The sequence below is a fragment of the Sceloporus occidentalis genome, unplaced genomic scaffold (assembly GCF_023333645.1).
Source record: "Sceloporus occidentalis isolate IW3139 unplaced genomic scaffold, rSceOcc1.0.p SCAF_1, whole genome shotgun sequence".
Classification (NCBI taxonomy): domain Eukaryota; kingdom Metazoa; phylum Chordata; class Lepidosauria; order Squamata; family Phrynosomatidae; genus Sceloporus; species Sceloporus occidentalis.
In genome coordinates this window covers 206,366,323-206,391,055 of record NW_028316981.1, presented here as the reverse complement: position 1 = coordinate 206,391,055, position 24,733 = coordinate 206,366,323, and the positions used below count along the sequence as shown (strand labels likewise).

Sequence of the window (24,733 nt, the reverse complement as noted above, 5' to 3'; positions counted from 1 at the left end):
AAGACCTTAGGTAGAAAACAGGAACGCATGCTCACTTTACAAAAGTTATTACTCAGCATGTTCATTTGAACACCCACATGTCTACATTGGGACTCAAAAGCCTTATGTCAAAATGGACACATGGATGACAAAAGATTACAAAAAAGGTCATTAACATGAATATAAAAAGGACTAAATACTGTATTTTCAAGTAGGTGTTTTAAAAATGAGAGCTGCTGTGTGTGTTTAGGGATATTTGTTTTCTTTGGCAACGATTTGATCGAATTGAAAATTGTGTTGCTGTTTGTTTTTTGTTTTTTTAATCTAGCATGAAAAGATCAGTGCACATACTACTGTCTTTTCCTTAACCATGGTTATATCCTTGGCAGCGGATGGCAATATCTTGTACTGCCTTCATTTGACATGAATTGAACTCCATAATTAATCATGGTTTAAGAATTGCATTATCACTGACTTCAACCATGGTTAAGCCTAGTCAATTTACCACATTCAAACAGTATTAAAAACCAAGATTTGAACGTTTGAATAAAACTATTGCTAATATTAACCACAGATACCATCAGTGCCGACATAAACCTTCAGTGTATCAGGAGGAGGAGGACCCTATGTCTCTTCTACAAAACTACAATGTTCCTGTGATATGTGCTGGGTTTTGTTCCAGCACCCCATGGATCCCAAAATCTATAGAGGCTCAAGTCCCATAATAAAATGGTGCCCCTTATATAAAATGGCAAAACCAAGGTTTGTCTTTTTAAAACATTCTTTAAAAAAATATTTTGAAGCCGTGGATGGTTGAATCCATGGATATGGAGGGCTGACTATATCTCTTAATAAGTCCCATGCATTCTAACAACAAGTTAAATCTCCCCTGTAAATACTTCAAGTAGTAGTTTGTCAGGTATCAAGAACTAATAAGGACTTCATAGTTGATAAGAAAGCAGAAGCATTACATAATACCAGTCTCAAGTGATACCATCTATTCTTATTTGGGAATATGTCTTGTAAACCTTGTACACAGTGCCCTGATAGTCAAATACTTATATCCTTATCTCCTGTTTCCCTAGGGTACTCAATACACCAATGTCACTGTCCTCCGTATGTCTGAGTAGATGTCTGCTTTGGTCAGGCCCCACCTGGAATATTGTGTCCAGTTCTGAGCATCACAATTTAAAAAGGACATTGAGAAACTGGAGCGTATCCAAAGGAGAGCGACTAAAACGGTGAAGGGTCTGGAAACCATGCCAGGAACGACTTAGGGAGCTGGGGACGTTTAGCCTGGAGAAAAGAAGATTAAGAGGTGATATGATAGCCCTATTTAAATATTTGAAGGGATGTCACATCAAGGAGGGAACAAGCTTGTTTTCTGCTGCTCCAGAGAACAGGACCCGGAGCAATGGATGCAAGCTACAGGAAAAGAGATTCCACCTCATCATTAGGAGGAACTTCCTGACAGTAAGGGCTGTTCAACAGTGGAACACACTCCCTCGGAGTGTAGTGGAGTCTCCTTCCTTGGAGAGGAAGGGTGGCCTTCTGTCGGGGCTGGATGGCCATCTGTCGGGGATGCTTTGATTGTGATTTCCTGCGTGGCAGTAGGTTGGACTGGATGGCCCTTGTGGTCTCTTCCAACTCTATGATTCTATGAAATAATGCTTTTCATAATTCTTCAGGACAACCATGTGGTACAAGCCTGATCCTATGCATATTCATACAGATGCAAATTTCTAAGCAAACATGCATAGGCTTTTCTGAAGTAAGAGTTTCTGATAGATTTCCATGGTCCCCATTATCACTATTCTTTCAAACATAGTCAACCTAAAATTCAGTTTTAGATTTCAGTTAATTTCTATATCAACCACAGCTGATCCCTTATTTAATCCTGCACACGATTAGAAAGTTCCGTTATGGTTTAAATGAATGGTATGGCAGTCTGCACCAGACTTTCTAACCAGGGCTGAGTAAGCTGTGGCACTCGAGTTCAGCAGCCTTAACCTATTTTCTTATAGCTGGCTGGTAACATATATAGGGAGTTGTTGCCCCAAAATATCTAAGAGGCCACAGATGCCCATCTTTTAATATAAGTCTCTGTATCTCATTAAACTAGTTTTAATTTTATCCAAGTCATGTTAAACCTTGCAATGTTAAATCGTAACACATGTTATCATTTACCATGGAGTGGACAGTGTTCAAGATCTCTCTCTTAGTTATTGGAAATCCCACATTCCATTGCACAAAAGACAGGTGGAGACAGAAACTTGTATAATTTTACATAGCTGGAGTTGAAGCAATACTGTGCTCATCACATTTGTGCAATATTATGTCACAGCCCAAGCTTATTTATGAAAATTGTATTGCCTGAACATTAGCTGTTCTTTAGAGATGATGAACTATTTTATTAAAAAACAAATAATCCCCCCACACCCATAGTGAAACATGAAACAGTTTTTTAAAGTGTACACTCAATATGAAATTATACATTGAACAGTGCCTTAAGTATATATCCAGCTCATTCAAATACTTTTTTTTTGTTAAACATTTCCCAGCAAAATCCCTTTCATAACTAATGGCACCTTGAATAACATACAAGTATCCATCTGTTGTAAACATATGAAGGCATGTATTATATCTTGAATTAAATCTCTTTTATATAACACACACTTAAATTCCAGTTCACTAATTATCATGATTTCAATTCTTCATGCTTGCATAAGATGTTTGGCTAGAAGCTATTGAACAGCAGAAACTGAAAGTGTGTCAAGATGCTTTTCTTCATAGTGGCTCATTTAATGAAGCATCCTCCTTAATGGTCCTGAATATTAGTCACTGAAACTTGTCTTCATCTATTCAGCCTCTGAGTTACAACCTCTCGGTACATGATAGATATATATATGAGTAACACAAAGACCACAAAGAAATCATCTAAAAATCCCAGAATTCCAAACAGGGCTTCAGGTAGAAAATCCAGGGGAGATGCCAAATACAACAAAGCTCCCAGAAGACAGAGGAATATTCTGATGCGGAACATCCAGAAAAGACCTCCAACGGAAAACATTTCTCTGAATGCATGACGCAATAGTGTGGGCAAATCCATAATCCTTTCCATAATCTGAAGAAGATGTATAAAATCAAATTTTGAGTTTACGTTATACACAATGCACAATTTATCAGTTGATTCTGACTGATGTTTAGTTCACAAGAGGAATTTTACACACACATACAAGCTAATTAATACAGACAAAAACTGTAACGCTGCATACGTAACATGGGTATAGCAGTTTCAGGTCAGACTGTATCCACGAGCCATTTTCCTTGCACTTAAAGGTCTATACCAGAGATGGGCAACTGTGGAAGTGTAGAGGGCAGAAGTGTAGGGGGCCACATTACCCCACTTAGGATAACTTGAGGATCATACCCCCAGTGCATCCACTTATGAAATAAATAAATAAATGCCCTATAGGGGATATTTTCACAATGTTTTAGCACCTTCCTGAGCCATTCTCCTTTTTTAAAGAACAGAAAGTCACTTTCTGTTCATTTCCTGTTTCAAAAAAGGCAACTCTTGGATCTAAATTGGCCAGGATGAGACAAAAACATGGTGGAAATGCCCCTCACACCCTCCAAAGCAGGGGGTGGCCAAAGTGCAGCCCTCCCAGCCCATTTTCATGGCACTCCAGGGATCCTAACAAATCTTTTCTTCATCTCCCCCCCCCCCCCCAATTTTTGTTCCCAAATGCCCCTGGGGACATGGGAGCATTTTTGCCTTTTTCTCTCCTGTCAGCTTGTTTATACTGTACTGTAAAACTCCCAAATATGTGTATATAGAAAGCTTTTTGTGCAAGAGCTAGATAAATGATGAATAAAAAACTGCAGTTATCTGCCACGCCTCTGTGCCTACAGCATGATTTAAGAGTGCTAGTCCACAGGACATAAACTATAGATACTGTGAGATGAAAGTCCTGTGTGGTTGAGATAGTAGAGAGGCTGAATCATTAAAAAGTATGGAAGATAAATAGCAGGAGGTATGCTTTCCAGTCCCCACACCTCCAATAGGTAGGGTCTTGTGCCTACACCTCTCAAAGGAGGCAATAGATGGGAGAACCAAAGATTGTTGTAGAACTGTGAGGCACAATGAATGCACTGAGGGATTTTTTACAGCTTGGAGCAACAGTGGGTGTATAAATTAACTCCATCAATATGCTGCCCTAGTACAAAGAAAAAACAATCTCACACCCTTCCCTATTTCTAAAGATGTAAGGAAATGTGGGCTTGTCTTGGGGTGCATCCACAATGCAGAAATAATCCAATTTGACAGCACTTTAACTGTCATGGCTCAGTACTATGGAACTCTGGGAGTTGTAGTTTGTTGTAGTCCCAGAGCTATCTAACAGAGAAGGCTAAATATCTCACAAAACTAAAATTCCCAGAATTCTATACCATTAAGCCATGGCAGTTAAAATTGTGTCAAAATGGATTGCTTTGTTTATGGTTAATAGACCTGTCAAGCATACAATAACTTAGATCACATAAACAGAAAAGTTGCATTAAGCAAAAACCAATATAAAACAGGGAGATTATATTAAAATACAGAAAGTTAAGAGTAAAATTAAATGATGAAAATAGATCACAGCATTGGAGATAATTTTGATTATGAAATTATAGATCTAGGATATAGATCTGTTAATCAGACCCATTTTAAATATTTCTGCAGTGCAGATGCTACCTTGGAAGCACAGCTATAAAAGGATAATTCTTGGAAGGCCAGAGTTTGTCATTTTGACTCCACTGTCACATAATGGAGGGTATATGCCAGTGAAGTGTAAACCTTAGCAAGTTCTACCAAGCTGCTAAGCAAACTACATATCTTTTGTCCAAGGATCTACCCAGCCAAATACAAAGATGGTCATTACCAGAATGATGCCAACTAGGTGATGAACTGTCCATATAGACTATAAATATAATAGCTGTGATTTGTACTGACAGGAGTACCTGCATCAGTATAATCCTAGATCTTCACAATACTTCTAAGGCACCTTGAATGTCTTTGAAGCACAGGAGGAAGCAAATTCAACAGCCCTCAAACCTTACAGCTGAAGATGAGGAGGAGAGTAATTCCTACAGCTGCACTGCTCCATGATTCTGAAGTGCACTTCAGGAGCTTACCTCATCATCATCTTCCGGTCCCAAGAGAAATGCTGGGCATTGCCATGCTCACCACAAGGTATTGTAGCACTTGTCACTATAAGTAAAATAATAGTCTGTCTTACTGACCCCCTCCCCACACTTACTGATCTTGGCTGTCCTGAGAATCTTCTGTTGTAATCACTGACATCCTGAAGCACCTGTACTGCATCCTCTTGCCCCTCATTGAAGAGTGGTAAAAATAAAGTTACCTGAATAGAAGAAAATCAACAACAAGAGTAGAAAACCATTCGTTTAATGTACGCATAATAACAGATTTTTGAAAGGTTAAGCCTAAGAGTTAAACCCAGGTTCCAGGCTGGAAGCAACATTAGAACCATTCCTGCCAGGTATCTCCAACAACTATAAGGGTTATAGACACTGTTGAGCTCACAAAAATCTGGGAGTTTAGTTACTTGTTGCATTTTAAAACCACCCTGGATCTATAGCTGTTTGAATAGTCTATACCTTCATTAAAATAATAAATGAAAACAACAACAAATAATAAAACAGAACAGGTTAAAATGTCCACAAAAATAATAGCACTGGAGTCTGAAAGCACTGAAACACATTTACTAAAGTGCCTAGGTGAATAAAAAGGTCTTCACCTGCTGTTGAAAAGACATCCAATGAGCAACCAATGAGGTTCTTTGAAGAGGTCATTTACAAGTGGGAATAATGATGTTCTCCCTTTGTGCCACCTGCTATGCCTCATTTGGTAGGGTCACTCATAGAAGGGACTCAGATAATGTCCCTAAATCCATGCAGGTACATATGGGAGAAGATGTTATGTCATGTAAGCTGTCCAAAACTAAGTAAAGCTTTCAAGACAAAACCTTCATTTAAGTTGGGCCTGGATAGGAGGCAGAGCTGATGAAATATTGATAAAACATGATTATCTCAACAACAAATTAACAAGAGCTCTTTTGGAGTAAATGAAGTTTTTAAAGGCAGCCCCATATATAACACACTACAACAATCCAAGAAGGATCCGAAAATCAGGTATTTTACCTCAAAGAATGTGCAAAGTTACTACAAGATAGCACAGGAGCATTTATCTACAGCCTAAACAAAACAAGAAATGTGCCCACAGGCTAATAAAGCAACATTAATTTATTACCTGCTTGCTGTAAAATGTTTTGGGACTATTTATGTTGATTTAAATATTGTTCTAATCCATGAAAACATCTGTCATAATACACATGGTAGAATGCTCTGGATTCTTCAAGTTTTTTTTTTGTTATAGCAGTTAATGTAACATTTATAATGAAAAATGATTTCCATCAGTAGATGTAAAGCAAACGCTTATCTACCATAAGCATGAATTGTACCATTTTGTGATATACTTAAGTGGAGAATGAAGATAAATACTATTTCCTAAATATTGAACAATAAGCATAAGGGCAAACTCCAACTGTTAGTTCCAACAGGAACAGAAAGATTAAATCAACGGAATGTTGTTAAATCAGCACTTCTGTAAGCCACATTGATTAAGAGGATCTACTCTAGTTGGTACTAACAGCTGGATTTAGACCCCACTGTTTTTAAAACCATACTTTCAAAAAACAGTAAAATCCACCACCAAACTATTAAATGTAAAAGTAAAACTAGGGACAATGTTTGTATGACTATGGCTTGAACTTGATGTTAAAATAACAACTTTTACCGTCTGTCTGCAGATGGGGCAATGTATAGCACCTAGCCATGATCCACATCTCCAATATGCAATAATGCAGGGACCTAAAGAAAATATCACCATTATTAGGCATGCAAACTGAACAATAAGTAAAGATAAGGACCCCTCAAAAAAGAGGAGCTGATCAAAATGGCTCGAGAGTGGAAATGGAGCGGGAGTGGTAGGGAGGCTAAACTTCCCATAAGACATTAAATCACTGGTGCAAAGCAGCATTGTCAGAAATCTTTACAGACAACATTGAAGTAGGTGTTCCTTCCGCTGAAAAGAATTTAACAGCAACAGACCACTCTGCCTAAAATTGTATGAAACTAACCTGTATGACACTGGCATTATTGTAGGGAAATATGCAAAATATAAAGCTAAAAATGGGTATGATTACAAGAGACAGTAATTTTATCTGAAGAAACGTGCCATGAAAACCCATGATAGGTTTGCCTTAGGGTCACCATAACTCGTAAATGACTTGATGGCACTTAACAACAACAACATGTTACTTTGGGTACCAACATTCTCATCTCAGTACTATAAAAGAAATTATACAGACACATTTGTGCTTTTGCCTACCACAGAAAAGATGCCCACAGTTTGTTTCAGTAGGAAATGTAGCCTGTTGTAGACATACTGGGCAGGACATATCAGTGTAGAAACGCTGCCTGTCATCAACTGCATTCTCCTGGAAGAAATTAGAAGTGGCAGAACACGTTATTTTACCTGCCAGAAACTGCAAAATGATCCAGTCTCTAATGATCAGATAAAAGTTTTTCAGAATAACGATATTTTTCTATGTGTGATAGAGAGTTCCATACATAATAAATAATATATCAAGAGGAATAAAAAGAATCAGACTTTATGAGCTTTATATATGGCAGTTTCTTTCCTTAACTTGGGTAAATTGAAATTCCATTCAGAAATCTTTCATGATCTTTTTCTTTGGGCTGCTGTTGGATGGTGTGGATTTTCCTCAGGGAAAATGCTTTAGTATTTACAACATTTACAAGAGATGGTGCCATTTCAGTCATAACGGGCCAGAGGAGATTACCATACTTACTGATTTGGTTTTTGATGGTCATGATGGCAGGACTACTGTTAAAATGGTCCTCCACCAGAGACTAACAGATCCAAAGGATCCCTGAGTGCTTAGTAGGATTTTCCAGATTCTAGCATTGGTAATTCTGTTGACGACCTGGTTGATCTGTGGAATAGGGAGATGAGTCGGGCAATTGACATGGCTGCTCCCAAGTGTCCTTTACTTGGGTGCAGAGCATTGACTTCTTGGTTTTATGAGTAGCTCGGCAAAATGAAGTGCTTGGGTAAATGACTACAGTGATAGTGGAGAAAGGATCGAGCACACCTTAAGGCCCAATTTAGAACCTAGCTTGCAGCAGTGAGCGCAGCAAATATATGATTCTTTGCTGCATCTATTACATCAGCTCAATCTCATCCAGCTCAGCTGTTCTGGACACTTAAAGGGCTATTACATCCAAGACCTCAGATTGCTGAGGAGGAGCCCTCAGAAAAGTGCTATGAAAAATTTGCTAAAACCTTGTGGAAAAAATTGCTTGGATTCCTTTTGACTTGGGCTCCACATTGAAGGTGGCAACTGGGGCATGTACTTCTCCGGTTTTGATGAATGAGTTTCAGGTTGTTCAACATGATGTGGACAAGCTGATTGGACCCATCCAGGATAATTAAGTTTGCCGGAGGAGGAAAGCCCAATTGGGTGTTGGAGGTAGTAAATGCTTCTTCGAAAGAGGGCTCTCTCTCTCTCTCTCTCTCTCTCTCTCTATATATATATATATATATATATATATACACACACACACAAGAGATATGAAGCCATAGAGGTTATAGAAAAATGAATTTTATTTAGAGCTGTGTGAAGACAATGACATATAATTTCAAAAAGTGTATAAATGGATTCTGCAACTAGAGAAAGACGAGCCTGTAAAAGAATACATGATAAGGTGGACCCAAAATTTTAGGCACAATATCCATAAGGATGGATGGGGGGAAATGTAGTACGATACATTTACTTCGTGAGGTGAGTTTTTAAAAAACACAACCTGTATAAAATGATATCTGAGCCCAAATAAGCTGTTGAAAATGGCCTAGAATGTTTCAAATCAATGTTGGGGAGGGCTACTATCTATCTATCTATCTATCTCTCTCTCTCTCTCTCTCTCTCTCTCTCTCTCTCTCTATCTATCTATCTATCTCTCTATCTCTCTCTCTATCTCTCTATCTATTTCTCTATCTCTCTATCTATCTTTGATGGGCTTGTAAGAAGATGAAAAGTTACTGGTCTAAGATTTATATGCTAATTCAACATTAAAGGCCCAAGACAGATGGGCCGAAAATGGCGTGGCGGCAGTGATACTAGGGTTCTGAACTGTGCAGCAACCACACAGTCTTGAACCCTAGTATGTAATGGGGGCAGCCTGATGGCGGTGTCCCATCAACACTGGCACTACCATCCTGACGTAAGAGACACGCAGCACCAGCACATTGCTGTGTGTCCATTACCTCATGAGTGTGCCTTTGGCGCACACGTGATGACTGCCCGGCGACTGGGAAAAAACCCGGTTTTTCTGGGTTCTTTTTATTCCAGAGGGATGCTGCGTGGTTTGGTGGCTGCGGTGTCCTTCTGGAGAGAAACAGGCTGCTGCCAGGCCACCCTTTTGGGGCAGTCTGTTCTGGGCCATACATTTTGTAATGTTACCAAAAATGTTTTTGTTGGGCATTGTGGATAAAGAAATGGGTAGAAAATATCAATCACTTCTTTGATATGTGACAAGAGTAGCAAAAATGTTGTTTGCAGAAAACTTGGAAATGGATTGTAGCACCAATGATGGAAAAATGGATTGCTGTGATTTCTAAGTTAGCCCAAATGGCCAAATTAACAGTTTCTAGAGGATAAGCCAAGCAAAGACTTTTTGAAAGACTGGAAACCATTTATCGCCTTTTTGAGCAATAAGAAATCTAACAGTGGCAGCACATACAATGCAGAAATAATCCAGGTTGACATCACTTTAACTGCCATGACTCAATGCTATGGTATTCTGGGGATTATAGTTTATTGACATCAGATCTCTCTGATAGAGAATGTTAATCGCAAGCAGACCGCAAGCTGAACATGAGTCAACAGTGCAATGTGGCAGCTAAAAAAGCCAATGCAGTTTTAGGCTGCATCAATAAAAGTATAATATCTAGATCAAGAGACGTAATAGTGCCACTCTATTCTGCTTTGGTCAGGCCCCCACCTGGAATATTGTGTCCAGTTCAGGGTACCACAATTCAAAAAGGACATTGAGAAACTGGAGCGTGACCATAGGAGGGTGACTAAAATGGTGAAGGGTCTGGAAACTATGCTCTATGAGGAATGCCTTACAGCGCTGGGGATGTTTAGCTTGGAGAAGAGAAGGTTAAGAGATGATATGATAGCCCTGTTTAAATATTTGAAGGGATGTCATATTGAGAAGGGAGCAAGCTTGTTTTCTGCTGCTCCAGAGAACAGGACCTGGAACAATGGATGCAAGCTACAGGAAAAGAGATTCCACCTCAACATTAGGAGGAACTTTCTGCCAGTAAGGCCTGTTCGACTACATTCTTCCTCGGAGTGTAGTGGAGTCTCCTTCCTTGGAGGTCTTTAAGCAGAGGCCAGATGGCCATCTATCGGGTATGCTTTGATAGTGATTTCCTGTATGGCAGGATGTTGGACTGGATGGCCCTTGTGGTCTCTTCCAACCAAGATTTTAATATCTCACAAAACTACAAAACCAGGAATATTAGTAGTTTTAGTAGGATTATTTAGCTGGATCTGTAATGGTATCATTTTCCCCCTTTTTCTTCATTATAGACAGGATGGGTGTGTGTGTGTGTCAGGGTCCTATGGTATTTGTCCTCTTTTCTCTTTCTCTCTCTCTTTCATTTCATTTTCTTTTTTTCCCTTCTTATTCCCCTCCATTTCCCTTATTTTTGATTGTATACTGTTTTGATGATAAATTAGATAATGTTAAATATTTATAAAAAATTTAATCTAAAAAAGAAAATTATGTATTACATAATTATCCGTAAAATGCTCCATATTTGTGAGTGCACACACTCATACACAATGAAAGTCTCTGAAATGGCTGATCAGGCTGCCACAGTCCATCCCTTCAATGCTGTGGTTTCTCAGGTGGGAAGGCTGCCAAGATCAGGAATGTCTCCCTGACTGCAGAGGGACAGCTTTCAATATGTTTTAATGCCTCCTTTCCCTCTCTTTTGCACATGCAAACAGTCATTGGTCTGGATGCAGGATCACCCAGAGTTATGTGTGACAAGTTCTATTCCTTTAAATGCTTCTACACATCGAACTGATATGTTTTATGTACATCTGAGAAGCTCACAGTCTCCTCAAGGCTTTTGCACACAGGGGATGTCATTTTATATACACAGGATTGGCAGTTACCCCTAAAATTAAGGAACTGAGGGGACAATTGTCTTCAGCTCTTTCAATTAGCTCATGAGGCATGATTTTCCTTCTCCAACATCCATGTATGATAACCAGATCCTATCCTAGAACAAGAAGCTAAGCAATACAAAAGCCACTATAACAATTAATTATCTGCGCACTGGTGGTTACATGAAAAAAATGTTCTGAGAAATCACTGGCAACAAATGCAGTTTATAAAAAAAGAAAGAAAATTAAATATAAAATAGAATGAATACTACACCTGTTCTGATTGTATTTGTTGTCTAACTGCTCTTACAAGCTCCTGATTGTCTGGATGAATATCTGGATGCCCATTTCTGTTAAGAAAAAGGGGGGGAAACACAGAATGAGAGATTATACAAATATCAAAACACTTCTAGAGCAAATTCAAACACAATGATATTATTTCCTAATTCAGAATCCTAATAAATTCTAATTGTGTGAATTGTCATGGTGTTTTACAAAGTGCTACCTCACTTGGACTAAAGTACAGAGAAAAATCCCACTCATTAGAATAATAGTATATAGATTTTAAGAAAAATAAATACCATTAGAACACTCCAAAATTAAATGTCAATGTTTAAAAAGCACTAAGGTATGAGTGCTTAATACCACCATTATCTCTTTCTTCACAGTAGCAAAGCCTTATCTCCAGCAACACATTTGGCATCAAATTTTCTTCAGTGAGAATAACTTCAATGCTATTTTAAAGATAAAGCTGTATTTGAGTGTTTAGCAACATCCAAAAAACTATAAAATGGAGTAGGCCAACATAATGGTTTAATTATTTTAAGTAGCTAATCTAAGGGAAAAAGAAAATGTTTTAACTAATGTTTTTTATCTGTCCATTGTTATTGTTCCGTGCCTCAATCCATAGGGAGGTGGGTAAGAAATAACAACAACAACTATTAAAGCTATGTGATTAATTATTCAGGTTAGGATGCTGAGTTCTGTTAAAAGATCAACTTCTTCCAGAAATTGTCTATGGTTTTAAACATGGTTGGTATGGGTATCATGTATATGCTTGTGTGTGTAGAGGAGTGTTAATCCCAATTTACCATAACAATTCTGTGATATACGTCAGGCTGAGAGTGTGACTGGTCCAATATCAGAAAGCACTTAGACTCAATAAAAATGTGAATTTACCTTAAATGTACACATTTTACATCTCACCAAAAAATGTCTACCACATTTTACCCACATCTCACCTTAAAAGCATATACGCCAGTGCAGCAATGAATGTGAAGCTGAGCACTACTGCCAGCAGCACCTGGTCACTTATTCCTTCTATCATTGAATCATTATATAGTATCACACTCTGAACCTCTGTTTTCTGGCTGGCCATTCCAGAGCTAGAATGAAAGAAGCACATGAATGTAAATTTATGTATGCACAAAACCAGTATTTTTGCTTCTCTTGTAATCTCTAAGTAAATGGAAAAACAAAGGAGAAGTCTTCACAGGTCTTCAAATGCTGAAGTCAAACTGTGTTCTCTCAGTACTACAGAAACTGATGCCAATTCACAAGCCACTGGCTGTCAGTCCCTGGCAAGTTTCCAGGAAAGAAACAACTGTAGCCAATGGGCACAAATTTGGTATCATTCCCTGATACACTGAAAAAAATAATCATTGCCCCTCCCACATCAGTCAACTTGGGAAGCACTGGTGTGCTATGATACTTTGGCATACAACTTAACTTTCACATTATCAAGATTAGTCCCAAGGATTCCATACCATCACACTCACCTGCATTTCAGAGACTACCATAGGGATGCTTTGGTGCCTGAATAGATAGGTTGTGGCAAACTTTGCTATCCTAATATCATGGACGCACAATTCAAATGTGGTATAACTGGAAAGTGGGAGTGAAAAATGCATACAGAGGTAGATAGGCAGTGCGTCCAAGAAGTATTCATACTCCCATTCCTCCAAATCTGCTACCAGAGACAAGTGGCTCAGTATGACTCAAGATAGAGCATGCCCTGACCTAGTTTAAAGCTATGGGGGGAGACGGGGTTCAATATTATATCTCAACTCCTTTTTTAAGAGCCATCACTTCTTTAACCAGCTTCAAAAAGGAGTTGAAGACCATCCTGTTCAGAGAAGCTTTCCCAGGCATTGCATAACTGTCACTTGCTATTTGATATTTCTTTGTTATCTGTTTTATTGAATCATTTCCTGTATTGCTATGTATTTTATATGTACTATCCTACTAGAAAGGCCCCTTCCCCTCCACCACTCCCTTCTCCTTTTGTGTCGTGTCTTTTTAGATTGTAAGCCTGAGGGCAGGGAACCGTCCAATTAAAAAGATTGTATGTACAGCGCTGACAGCGCTTTAAAAATAAAGGTTAATAATAATAATAATAATCAATCACACCTTAGAATATATTTGAGCCATCTTGCCTGCTGCAATTACTTTTGAGGTAATTGTTCCAGTCTGAAATGACATAACTATGAAAATGTCAAGAGGTAACTCTTTGGTTTAATTAGTGTAATGATTCTGATAACATCAATTTCTTCTATTTACCTCAGCTGGAATTGAGAAGACTCAGCACCATGTCATCAGACAACTTTCTTCCAACCCACAGGAAATGTTTTGCACACTAGGGAATTCTGGATGTGCTCTAGAAGAAAGAAACATTCCCATCTTACTTTTTGATCCATACTTCAGCATAGTACTTATTTACATTATTTTCACTTTTGCAGATAGAAACTTCAAGGCTCACATGAGGTAAAGTACAGCCAGACATAAAATAAATCAAAGTGGGATGGAAAAACACAATTAAATCATCTTTATCCTTACAAATGAAACTGTTACGGTTAAGAAAGTGACATAAATTCAGACTAATTTTCTTTTCACCAAGGGATATAAAACCAAATTATAACCATTAAACAATAAACATTATTTATAAACTAAACAACCAGATATACACTTAGTTTATTCATGTTTTGCTCGCTCTCCTAGGGAAAAAAACTACTATGCTAGCGTGTTTCAGTTTAAGAGAATGTACAGTACGCCCTGTAACATATTTGAGACTAACCAAGAAAAAGACATTTCTAGCATAAGCTTTTGTGTACTGTACACCATCATGGGAATGAAACTGTCCCTTCCTCAGATGGCTTGAATGGATCAGGTAAGCTGGCAGAGAAAGGCAGCCTGCAGAAAGAGAATTTTACATGTAACAATTGTGTGTGAGAGACAGGGTTGTGCATGAATGAATGGTGCATGAGAGAGGTGGCAGCCAGTAGTGGCTTCACCCTTTGGTCACCAATCCTGACACACTGTTTAGAGTCCATCCACCTTTCTGTTCATTTCTCACCCCATCATACATAGTTCCTTCTGAAGTACAAATTCCCTCTCCTGGGTCTAACGTTTAGTGGTTATGCTGGAAGAAATAGTACACCACGCTGTGGACTAACTCAGATTGGCTTAAAGTGGCAAAGTCATACTTGTTAGGTAAAAGTCCTAATTAACTCTGAGCTCCAATCTACTTAGTGTTAGTACTGATGTAACACAAGCTGTAAATAGGCCTAGTAGGGCAATTTGCACTCAAAAATACTGCTATGTAGAGAAAGGATCCATTTTTTATTGTTTAACCTTAGTTAAGCATAATAAGAAACTGGCAACATCAAGATTGTACAGGCTCTGTGACTGAGGGTAGTCTAAATCTCTTTACTTTCATCTTTGATTTGATTAAAATACAGTACGCATCCATGGCAGGGCAGCAGAGATTAGGAGCAATGGTATCTCAAGTACATATACATAATCAGATTATTGAGTGTTGGTAAGAGCAAGAAAAAAAAGTTAGATGTGGACATAGTGTCATTAAAATTTACGGCCATCAAGACATTAGGTAGCAAAGTGGAGAGGGCAAAATATAATTTTCTTGCCTCCAGCAAATAGAATTTTTTAAGACTGATTCTCAAACAGAAAACTCTCCACAAGCACTAGTTCTGACTTTCACTGCTTCTTGCCTAAGAAGCAACTACCACCAAACAGTTACATTTTAATTACAACAGAGGCTTTTATTCATATGAGTACAGCTTTTAAAAAGAGCATTGAATTTTAACTCACAAAGGAACATGTTAATGCAGATGCATTATCTCATTAGGCTTTTGAATGTAGCTAATAAGAAAGACACTGTAAAAACCGTGCTCAGTGTTTCTCATGTGACAAAACCTGGAACTCTGCCACATGGCAAGGTTCAGAAAGACATGTCTTCCAATGCATGATTAAATACTATAAACAATTGGAACGGGCCAGTCAAAATAAAACGACATCTTAATTGCATCTCCCTGGATATAAGTAAATTTCAAAACAAGTGTTACTTAATCCACTCATCTTTCCTTCCTTCCAGAGTAACCACAACCACTGTCTGCTTCTGCAACATTATGTACAAGACAGACAAGTGATCCTGCAGTAATGCAGGACTGTTGCTGTTGTTGTTGTGTGCCTTCAAGTCATTTCTAGTTTACGGTGACCGTAAGGCATGTTCTTGGCAAGATTTGTTCAGAGGAGGTTTGCCATTCCCTTCCGCTGAAGCCAAGAGCATGTGACTTGCCCAGGGTCCCCCATTGGGTTTCATGGCCGAGCTGGAAATCAAACCCTGGTCTCCAGAGTTATAGTCTAGCAATGAAACCACTACACCATAGAGGACTCAGATGGATTGAATTCAGTTAGTGCTAAAATCTAACTAGACATGCATGGGATTTAAAGTTAGATTGGTACTGTAAAACCACAGCTTCTTTTCCTCATGTAGAATGCACAGGGGAATGTGACGTATTTCTTCTTTCTTTATATGTCACCATTTTCTACTGCTCCCTTGGCTTCTGATCTGCTATTATATCCCTGGGTAATACAGGAATTATGAAAAATGCAACATAACAGTTTGAGATTATATATAGATTTATATCAAAGTTCTTGAATTAGTCAAGACAAAACTGCATAACTATTCTTAAAACAAAAATAAGGTGTGTGTCCCCAATTCTCCTCCCCACAAAAGTGTACACTATTATGCCTCTTATGTCAATAGGAACCATTATTCATTATTAAACCAATAAAAATACTGTAGAAGTTCAAATATGAATAACCAAACATCTAGTGTAGTTTGTTCCTGCCAAAGAAGTCTCTGGTCCTATTAAAGTAAACAGAAGAAAGTGACCTTATAGGCGTAGTTTGGAGAATGACTAAACCATTTGCTTACATTACATATTATAAAGAAAGGATGTCAAAGGAATGGTTTCCTAAGCCAAAAGAGCATACTACAGGTGACATTAGCAGTACAATACACTGTAAAATGCCTCATTATTTTATTTATGATATTTATAATATCAAATAACAATAAAATGTAATTTGAAACAACTCAATTAAATCAAATAAAGCAGCACAATACGGTTAATGACAATAAAAACCCCCACCAAGAATGTGTTAAGCTCACTCAGCATATGTACTCTTCTCCATGATCCAAAATACACTGCAGAAATACTGTACTCCAGTTTGAGACTGTTTTAGCTTCCCTGGCTCAGTGCTAGGGAAACCTGAGAATTGTAGTTTGTTATGGCACCAGAGCTGTCTGACAGAGATGGCTAAATATCTTATTAAACTACTGTTCCCATAATTCCTTAGCCAGGGCAGTTAAAGTGGTCTCAGACTGGATTATTTCTGCAGTGTGTTTTGAACCCAAGAGGAATGTGAGGAAGATAGCTATGCTAATCTACTGAAGAGAGAGAGAGAGAACTATGTACCTTAATGTATTGTGCGATAAACCTTCCTGGAATAAACTCACTCTGCCTGATACAGAAGTGACCTAGTGTGTCACTAGGTACAGATGCTATAAACCAGGATGAGAATATTTTTTTAAAAAACCCAGAACTATAAAAAGAAGAGATTTCAACTGTATGTATCCAAATCATGTGAAGAATATCTATGGATTCCAAATGTATCCTAGTCATGTGAATACATCAGGAATCCTAATTCCCCATTAATCCCTATCTCACTGAAGACCTGTTCTCACCCTTGACTCTTTGGAGAGTTGAGTTCCAAGTCCAAAACTCAAACCACAACATCGCTATGGCTCTCTGCATAATATTATTTAATCTCCAAGTTACTCTACTTCTTTTATGACTGCAATAAAGGACACATGGTAAAGATACTTTTGACCATTATATCAGACTCAAAACCTATGTGGAAAAAAAGCACTGTAGTATTTTCTCAATCCTTCAGTACATACATGCTTTTATTAATATAGCATGATCTGTGTAGTTGGTGTTTCATAGAGTAATAGAGTTGACCCTCTGTTTTCGTGGGGGATCCATTCTGGGCTCCTGCGTAAATGGAGACTTGCCATATTCAAGCCCATAATCTTGAATGGGACGTGTGCCTGTGAGCATGCACATGGTGCGCACCATGGGGCACACCCCATTGACAATAATGGAGGTCGGTCCTCTATGAATATCCAAGACTGCGGATATGAGAAAGGAGGGGTGACTGTATAATCTGAAGATGGGGCTCTATCAGAAAATATTAAGAGAGGGAGGAGAGCCAATGTAGCGTAATGGTTTGAGGCCAGAGTTTGATACTCAGCTTGGCCATAAGACTCACTGGGTCACCTTGGGCAAGTCACACACTCTCAGCCTCAGGGGAGGGCAATGACAAACTTTCTCTGAAGAAATCTTGCTAAGAAAACCCTATGATAAGTTTGCCTTGGGGTCACCATAAGTCAGAAATGACTTGAAGGTACAACAACAACGAGAAAGGCTGGGTCTGCAGGTTCGGAGACAGGGATACAAAACACACTGCAGAAATAATCCAGTTCAAGACCACTTTAACTACCTTGGGTCAAGGCTATTGAATTCTGGGAGCTGTAGTTTTGTCGGACATTTAGCCTCTGTCAGAAAGCTCTGGTGCCACAACAGCCTATAATTCCCAGGATTCCCTGGCATTGAGCCAGGGCAGTTAAAGCAGTCTCAAACTGGATTATTTCTGCAGTGTCTTTTGGACCAGGTTATTTACTTTTGAACTGGCCCTTGAAGCTGCTTTAACAGCAACTCAGAGATGGTTAAGTTTCAGTGCAAGCAACATAAAGGTCACAGCAGAGGAACAGAAGCAGATCAAGTTAGGGCTGCCACCTGGCCAGAAAAGAACTTACAACTCTTTCTAAGGCCTGTTACAGACTGCCAAAATAAAGCTGCTTCGGGTCTCTTTGGAGGTATGCTGTTTAAATGATGCATGCATCCTAAGAATCCGGAAGCTGTACCAAAGCTGCACTCCAGCGCTTAGGAATGAAGTGTGGCTTTGGTGCGACCTCCGGACTCTTAGGACCCATGCATCATTTAAATAGCATACCTCCAAAGAGACCCGAAGCAGCTTTATTTTGGCAGTCTGTAACAGGCCTAACTTCAACTGGAATAAACTGGAAGCTAAACAAGAAAATAATCCAGTGGAGCATAAGCAGAACAAGTTTTCCAACAAATCATGCTCGGAGGCAGACCACACACACTGCATGCAACAGGTTCAGTTTCAGCCACTTCTAGTTAAAATGCTCAGAGGAGGACCTCTATCTGACATCTTCCCCTGAGGCTGAGAACATATGACTTGCCCAAGGTCATCCAGTGGGTTCAGCTTCTCATGGCAGAGCTGGAATTGTCCTAGTCCTATGCTCAAAGCACTACACCACACTGGCTCCTTCAAGACCGTGGGGAGAAGGGCTAAATTTGGACCTTCAGTCTTGAAGAGAGTGACAAAAAATATTGCATAAGAAAAAATGTTAATTTAAAATAAAGAATATGTATTCAAGATTAATCCACAATACAAGTTTCACTGATGGTGATACACCTTAAGGTAGGAATTGTGAACCTGTGGCCCACAAATGGTCCCCGACTATGACCACTGTCTATAATGGTTAGGACTTAAAAGGGCTGGAATATGACAACATCTGGATTTGTTTCTGAAGGAGAAGACTCTGGAGTCATTCACATCGTTTTTTTAGGACGATGATGGGAATCATTTCACTCACACATTCCAGGTTTGTTACTGACACTGTGAAATTGCATTGATGCACATCTCTGCAAGTTCAGTTGTTCACATGTGCAAGCATTCAAATAAACATGGAGTTGATGATGCAAATGCATTCGGAACCTCTTTTTGGGTATGCAGCATTTTATCCCGGGTCTATTTGGGTCTTTCCACATTGTCTACTAGAAATTCCCTCATCCCTAAAGTTGACAGACCAAAAAATGAAGATGGTTCCAGATTTCTAATGGTTGTACAAGTGCATATGTGCCCCCAAGTCACCTATTGGCTTATGGTGACCCCATGAATTTCATTGGGTTTTCTTAGGGAAGGAATATTCAAAGGTGGTTTTGTCAGCAGCTCTTGCTTGTAATCTGGTTCTGTGACAAGCACCATTTTCTGAAACTCCCTCTTTTACACAACAATTAAAAGTGCAGGAGCCACCTCCATTTTTTACTCTGACAACCCTACTCAGCCTGATGTAGTAGTTTGGAAAATGAGACTAGGACTCTAGAGACCAGGACTGAAATCTCTGCTTGGGCTATGGAAACCCACTGGGCAAGTCACACTCTCTCAGTCTCAGAAGGAGGCAAAGGTAACGGGGTCAGCTTTTCCCTTGAATGCCCTACATTTTGCGGTGCCTTGTCCTCCTTGGTTGGGACATCTAGTCACACTGTTTAAGTGCTGGACTAGGACACTGGGAGACCAGAGTTCAAACCCCTGCTCCATCATAGAATCCCACTGGGTGACCCTGGGCAAGTCACACTCTCTCAGCTTCAGCCATGGCAAAAATGCCTTCTGAACAAATCTTGTCAGGACAACCCCATGATAGGGTCACCTTAGGTTTGCCATGAGTCAGAAACAACTTGAAGACACCCAACCATCACCACCACCATCTTTTCTCAGACACCCAAGCGAGCAGGTAAAAACTGATCTGAGGGGAAAGTGTCACAGGGAAGCTTCCTTCACCAAAGTGGATGGGAGCAAAGTGATCAGAGGTCCTCCTCTTCCAGGACACATCCTACACTCCAGCCTTCTGTCCAGGAGGAATTCCCAAAAGGTCCTCCATTCTGAGCATGACTAAGAAGCACATCCAGGGTAACCAGAGGTCCTCCTTATTCAAGACACATGCTCCATTTCAACCTTCTGTCCAGGAAGAATCCCAAAAGGTCCTCCATTTGGAGCATGGCTGAGCAGCACATTTAAGGTGACCAGAGGTCCTCCTTTTCCAGGACATATCCTCCATTCCAAACTTCTGTCCAGGAGGAATCCCAAAAGGTCCTCCATTTTGAGCATGGCTGAGAAGCATGGATTCATATTTCTATGTGAGAGCCAGCATTGGTGCAGTGGTTTCAGCATAGGACTGCGACTCTGGAGACCAGAGTTCAAATCCCTGCTCTGTTCTGAAAAAACCCACCTTGGGATGAGTCACACTCTCTCAGCCTCAAGGGAAGGAGGTGGCAAAATCTCCTTCTGAACTCAGCTTTCCCAAGGAAAAAACCCACCATAGGGTCTCCATATGTCAGCAACGACTTGAAGGCAGCCACAACTACTACTACAACAACAAAGAAGAATGTGTGTGTATTTGGTAGAATGTGGAGTATGTGAAGGGGTGTGTGTGATTATGAAGTAACTTTGTAGGCATGAATGTAGATAAGCACTGAAAAATAAAGAGAGAGATAATCATTAGAGTACTGTATATGTTACATGATAAAGGGAATAATAGAAACGCAATAGAAAACAATGTATATGATATTTATAATCAAAATATAATAGCATGCAGAGCACAGTTAATGTAGAGCAGAAAGAAAGAAATCTTAATCATTGCGAACAAAGAGAAGAGAGAGAACAATGAAAATATTTATGTTATTTATGATTGATATTATTGATCATTATAATCATTTGCAAAAAATAAAAAACTGACATGCCCGTTTTAGAATTTGATTAAGAAAATATTTGTATATTGTTTGTTCTTTGTTTATATGTTTGCTTTTCTTTTTTATTTATTTGTATGTAAATAGTGTGTGTGTGTGTGTGTGTGTGTGTATATATATATATATATGAAATAAAATGTATATCAAAAAATTAAAAACAACAACAACAAAGAAGAAGTGCAATGTAATAGTTATATAAATATAATATATAGATAAGAAGAGAGCTCCCTCCAACCCATTTGCCATGGTCCAGGCCTCAGAGAAGATCCCTTGAAGGCAGCCACAACTACAACAACAACCAAACAGAATAAGAAGCAGCATATATTACATATATATGTGTGTGTGTGTGTGTGTGTATATGTATATGTATATGTGTGTATATATATATATATATGAAGAGCCCTCCTTCCAATCCACTGGACTTATTCCTTTACCACTGCCATTCCCTTCTTCTCCTTTTGAGTCATGTCCCCTTTTTTAAAGATTGTAATAATAATAATAATAATAATAATAATAATATCCATACAATATAAAAACAATCTCACTATCCTCTCCTTCCCTCCCCACACAAAACCATGTACAAATGTAATTTAAAATCACTACAATAATCCTTAAAACACCCAGAGAGAGGGAAACAGGGCATCTTGGGGGTAAGCTTGAGGGAAGTTGGGAAACGTCTAATTAAATGTCTATTTGGAAGCCTCTCTGACAGCTTTTGTGGCTGAAGAGAGGTTGGGGGAGAGGTATAAATAAATACAGTTAATTAATTAATTAAATAATTAATATAATAATATGGTTTATTTATATTTCCCGCCTCAATCCCTACAACATAGATAGAAATCACAAATTGAGGTGAGAGGTGTCTTTTGTGGGGGGGAAAATCACAAATTGAGGTGAATGTAGATAAGCATAGAAAAATACAGAGAGATATAATTATGAAGAGTACTGTAATGATAGAAAGAACAATAGAAACACTTTTTATGCTTTTCCTTGTGTAAGTTTTGTATTTGAATCCTGCTGTCACCCGCCTTGATCCTGTGTGAGAGGCAGGATACATACAAACAAACAATTATTATTATTATTATTATTATTAATAATAAAAATACAATTAAACCCTAAATTAATTAATAAAAATACAATTATACACTACAAACCCTAAATTAATTAATATTTTTTAAAAAAATACAATTAAACCCTAGAAACCCTAAATTAATTAATTAATTAATTTTTTTAAAAAATACAATTAAATCCTACAAACCCTAAATTCATTAATAATTTTTTAAAAAATACAATTAAACCCTACAAACCCTCAATTAATTAATAATTTAAAAAAAAACACAATTAAACCCTACAAACCCTCAATTAATTAATCTTTTTTTTTAAAATATACAATTAAATCCTACAAACCCTCAATTAATTAATAAAAAGTTCAAAAAATACAATTAAACCCTACAAACCCTCCCCCTTGTAAAAAAAATCAATACCAAATTCAACAATTAAAATGGACACATCCTCATCATCATGATAATAATAATGATGATATTAATGAATAAACGTTTATATGGGGGTTGTTGTTGTTGTTATTATTATTATTATTGTTATTTAGCCCTGCTTCTGGAACGCCCTCCATTTTGAGGCGACCAAAAAAAGGGCAGCGTGAGGAAGGAAGGAAAGAAGGAAGGAAGGAGGGAAGGAGGGAGAGAGGGAGGGAGGGGAATAAAAGAGCCATAAAGGGAGTGAGGTTTGTAGGGAAGGAGAAAGAGAAGGGTTGGGGGAAAGGGCCACCATCTCTCTCCCCCTCCTTCGAGGGAAGGGGCAGCCACAGGGGACGGCGGTGGTGGAAGCACCAGCAGCAGTAGTACCTCACTAGTCTCCAAAGGAAGGAAGGAAGGAAGGAAGGAAGGCAGGCCGCTGTCTCTGGCGGCGGCGGGGCCTCCTTGTCGGTGACGTGTCCGAGGCGAGGCCCGCTGCCGCCGGCCTGGCTTCTTCTTAGGGGAAGGGGAAGAAGGGGAAGAAGGAGGAAGGCCGGGCGTGGCGGGGAGGCGCCTCCGAGAGAGAGAGAGAGAGAGAGAGAGATACACAGGGAGAGGCTGCCCCTTCTTCTCCTTCTCCCGAGGAGAGAGACCCACAGAGAGAGAGAGAGCGAGAGAGGCCTGCTCTTGCTCCGTCTCCTCCTCCTCCTCCTCCGCGGGCCCTGAGCATCACCGCCACCATGTTCAGCGTGGAGAGCCTGGAGCGGGCCGAGCTCGGGGAGAGCTTGCTCACCTGGGTAAGGACTGGGCCCAGGGACCCCCGGAAGGACCCAGGCTCCAGATTCAGGGCCTTGGGGGGCGAGGGGGGGATGACTGACAGCGCCGCCACAAAAGGCCCCACAACACCTTAGTCTCTGTGTGTGTGTGTGTGTGTCTGTACAGAATTATGTGTCTATATGTCTACAGAAATATATCTTTAGATATGTATGTGTGTGTGTGTGTGTGTCTGTACAGAAACGTGTATATGTGTGTGTACACGGATATGTATATGCATGTGTGTACAGATACATGTATATGTGCGTGTGCGTACACATATATGTGTGTCTGTACAGATATATCTGTATATGTGTGTGTGTGTGTGTGTGTGTGTGTAAATACATGTGTGTATATGTGTGTGTGTGTGTACAGAAATATGTGTATATATGTCTGTGTACACATGTATATGTATATCTGTATGCACAGATATATCTATGTATGTGTCTATGTACAGATATATGTATATGTGTGTGTACACACATATATGTGTGTCTGTCTGTGTGTACAGATATATGTGTGTATATATTTATGTGTGTGTACAGATATATCTGTATATATGTGTGTGTGTGTACAGAAATATGTGTGTGTGTATACACACACACACAGACTCCAGAACCAATATATATGTGTATACACAAACACATATATATGTACCGCTATAAGTATGTATCATGTGTACACATATGTGTGTGTGTATATACACAGTCCAGAGCCTATATATACATGTGCGTGTGTGTGTGTGTGTGTGTGTGTGTGTATGTCTCTCTTTCTCTCTATATATATATATATACACATGCAGACATATATTGGTTCTGGACTATATATGTGTTTGTGCGTGTGTGTGTGTGTGTATATATATATAGATATATACACACATACACACACACATGCACATATATATAGCTGTACAGATATATGTGTATATATATGTGTGTGTACAGATATATGTGTGTGTGTGTGTATATATATATATATATATAGTCCAGAACTAATATATGTCTGTGTATCTATCAACACACACACACACACACATATAAGCATACAGATATGTGTCTATATATATATATAACTGTGTGTGTGTGTGATATACAGATATATTTGTATATATAGATATACACACAGAGTCCAGAACCTATATATATATATATATATATAT

At 38.9% G+C, this 24,733-nt stretch overlaps 2 protein-coding genes across 4 annotated transcripts in view; one reads left to right on the top strand and one right to left on the bottom strand.

Moving 5' to 3' along the window:
* Positions 1-1,633: 1,633 nt before the first annotated feature.
* On the bottom strand, positions 1,634-23,753 carry LOC149323264 (E3 ubiquitin-protein ligase RNF170-like). Of its 3 annotated transcripts, none has more exons than XM_089488663.1 (8): positions 23,555-23,753; positions 13,872-13,968; positions 12,554-12,697; positions 11,587-11,662; positions 7,436-7,544; positions 6,842-6,915; positions 5,283-5,387; positions 1,634-3,103 (listed from the first exon to the last, which is right to left on the bottom strand). In XM_089488663.1, exons 3-8 carry the CDS (start codon positions 12,688-12,690, stop codon positions 2,834-2,836), a joined length of 771 nt encoding a protein of 256 aa, XP_089344789.1. In that variant the 5' UTR covers positions 12,691-12,697; positions 13,872-13,968; positions 23,555-23,753; the 3' UTR covers positions 1,634-2,833. The 3 variants fall into 3 exon arrangements, with proteins under 3 accessions (XP_089344789.1, XP_089344788.1, XP_089344790.1); XM_089488662.1 differs by lacking the exon at positions 23,555-23,753 and adding an exon at positions 23,152-23,219; XM_089488664.1 differs by lacking the exons at positions 13,872-13,968; positions 23,555-23,753 and adding an exon at positions 13,091-13,160.
* Positions 23,392-24,733, top strand: part of HOOK3 (hook microtubule tethering protein 3) — a 73,132-nt gene continuing 71,790 nt past the window's right edge. Inside the window, exon 1 of the mRNA XM_089488661.1 lies at positions 23,392-23,558. Within this exon, the coding sequence (XP_089344787.1) occupies positions 23,502-23,558 (57 nt within the window). The 5' untranslated portion in view covers positions 23,392-23,501. The remainder of the gene's footprint in view (positions 23,559-24,733) is intronic.

Excerpts from the sequence above, each read along its gene's own strand:
- LOC149323264 (XM_089488663.1), bottom strand. The coding sequence starts at position 12,690 with ATGGCCAGCCAGAAAACAGAGGTTCAGAGTGTGATACTATATAATGAT. Across the intron at positions 6,916-7,435 it reads CTGTGGGCATCTTTTCTGTG|GTCCCTGCATTATTGCATAT; the intron begins GTAGGCAAAAGC and ends TATTTTCTTTAG. Across the intron at positions 5,388-6,841 it reads GCCCCATCTGCAGACAGACG|GTAACTTTATTTTTACCACT; the intron begins GTAAAAGTTGTT and ends TCTTCTATTCAG.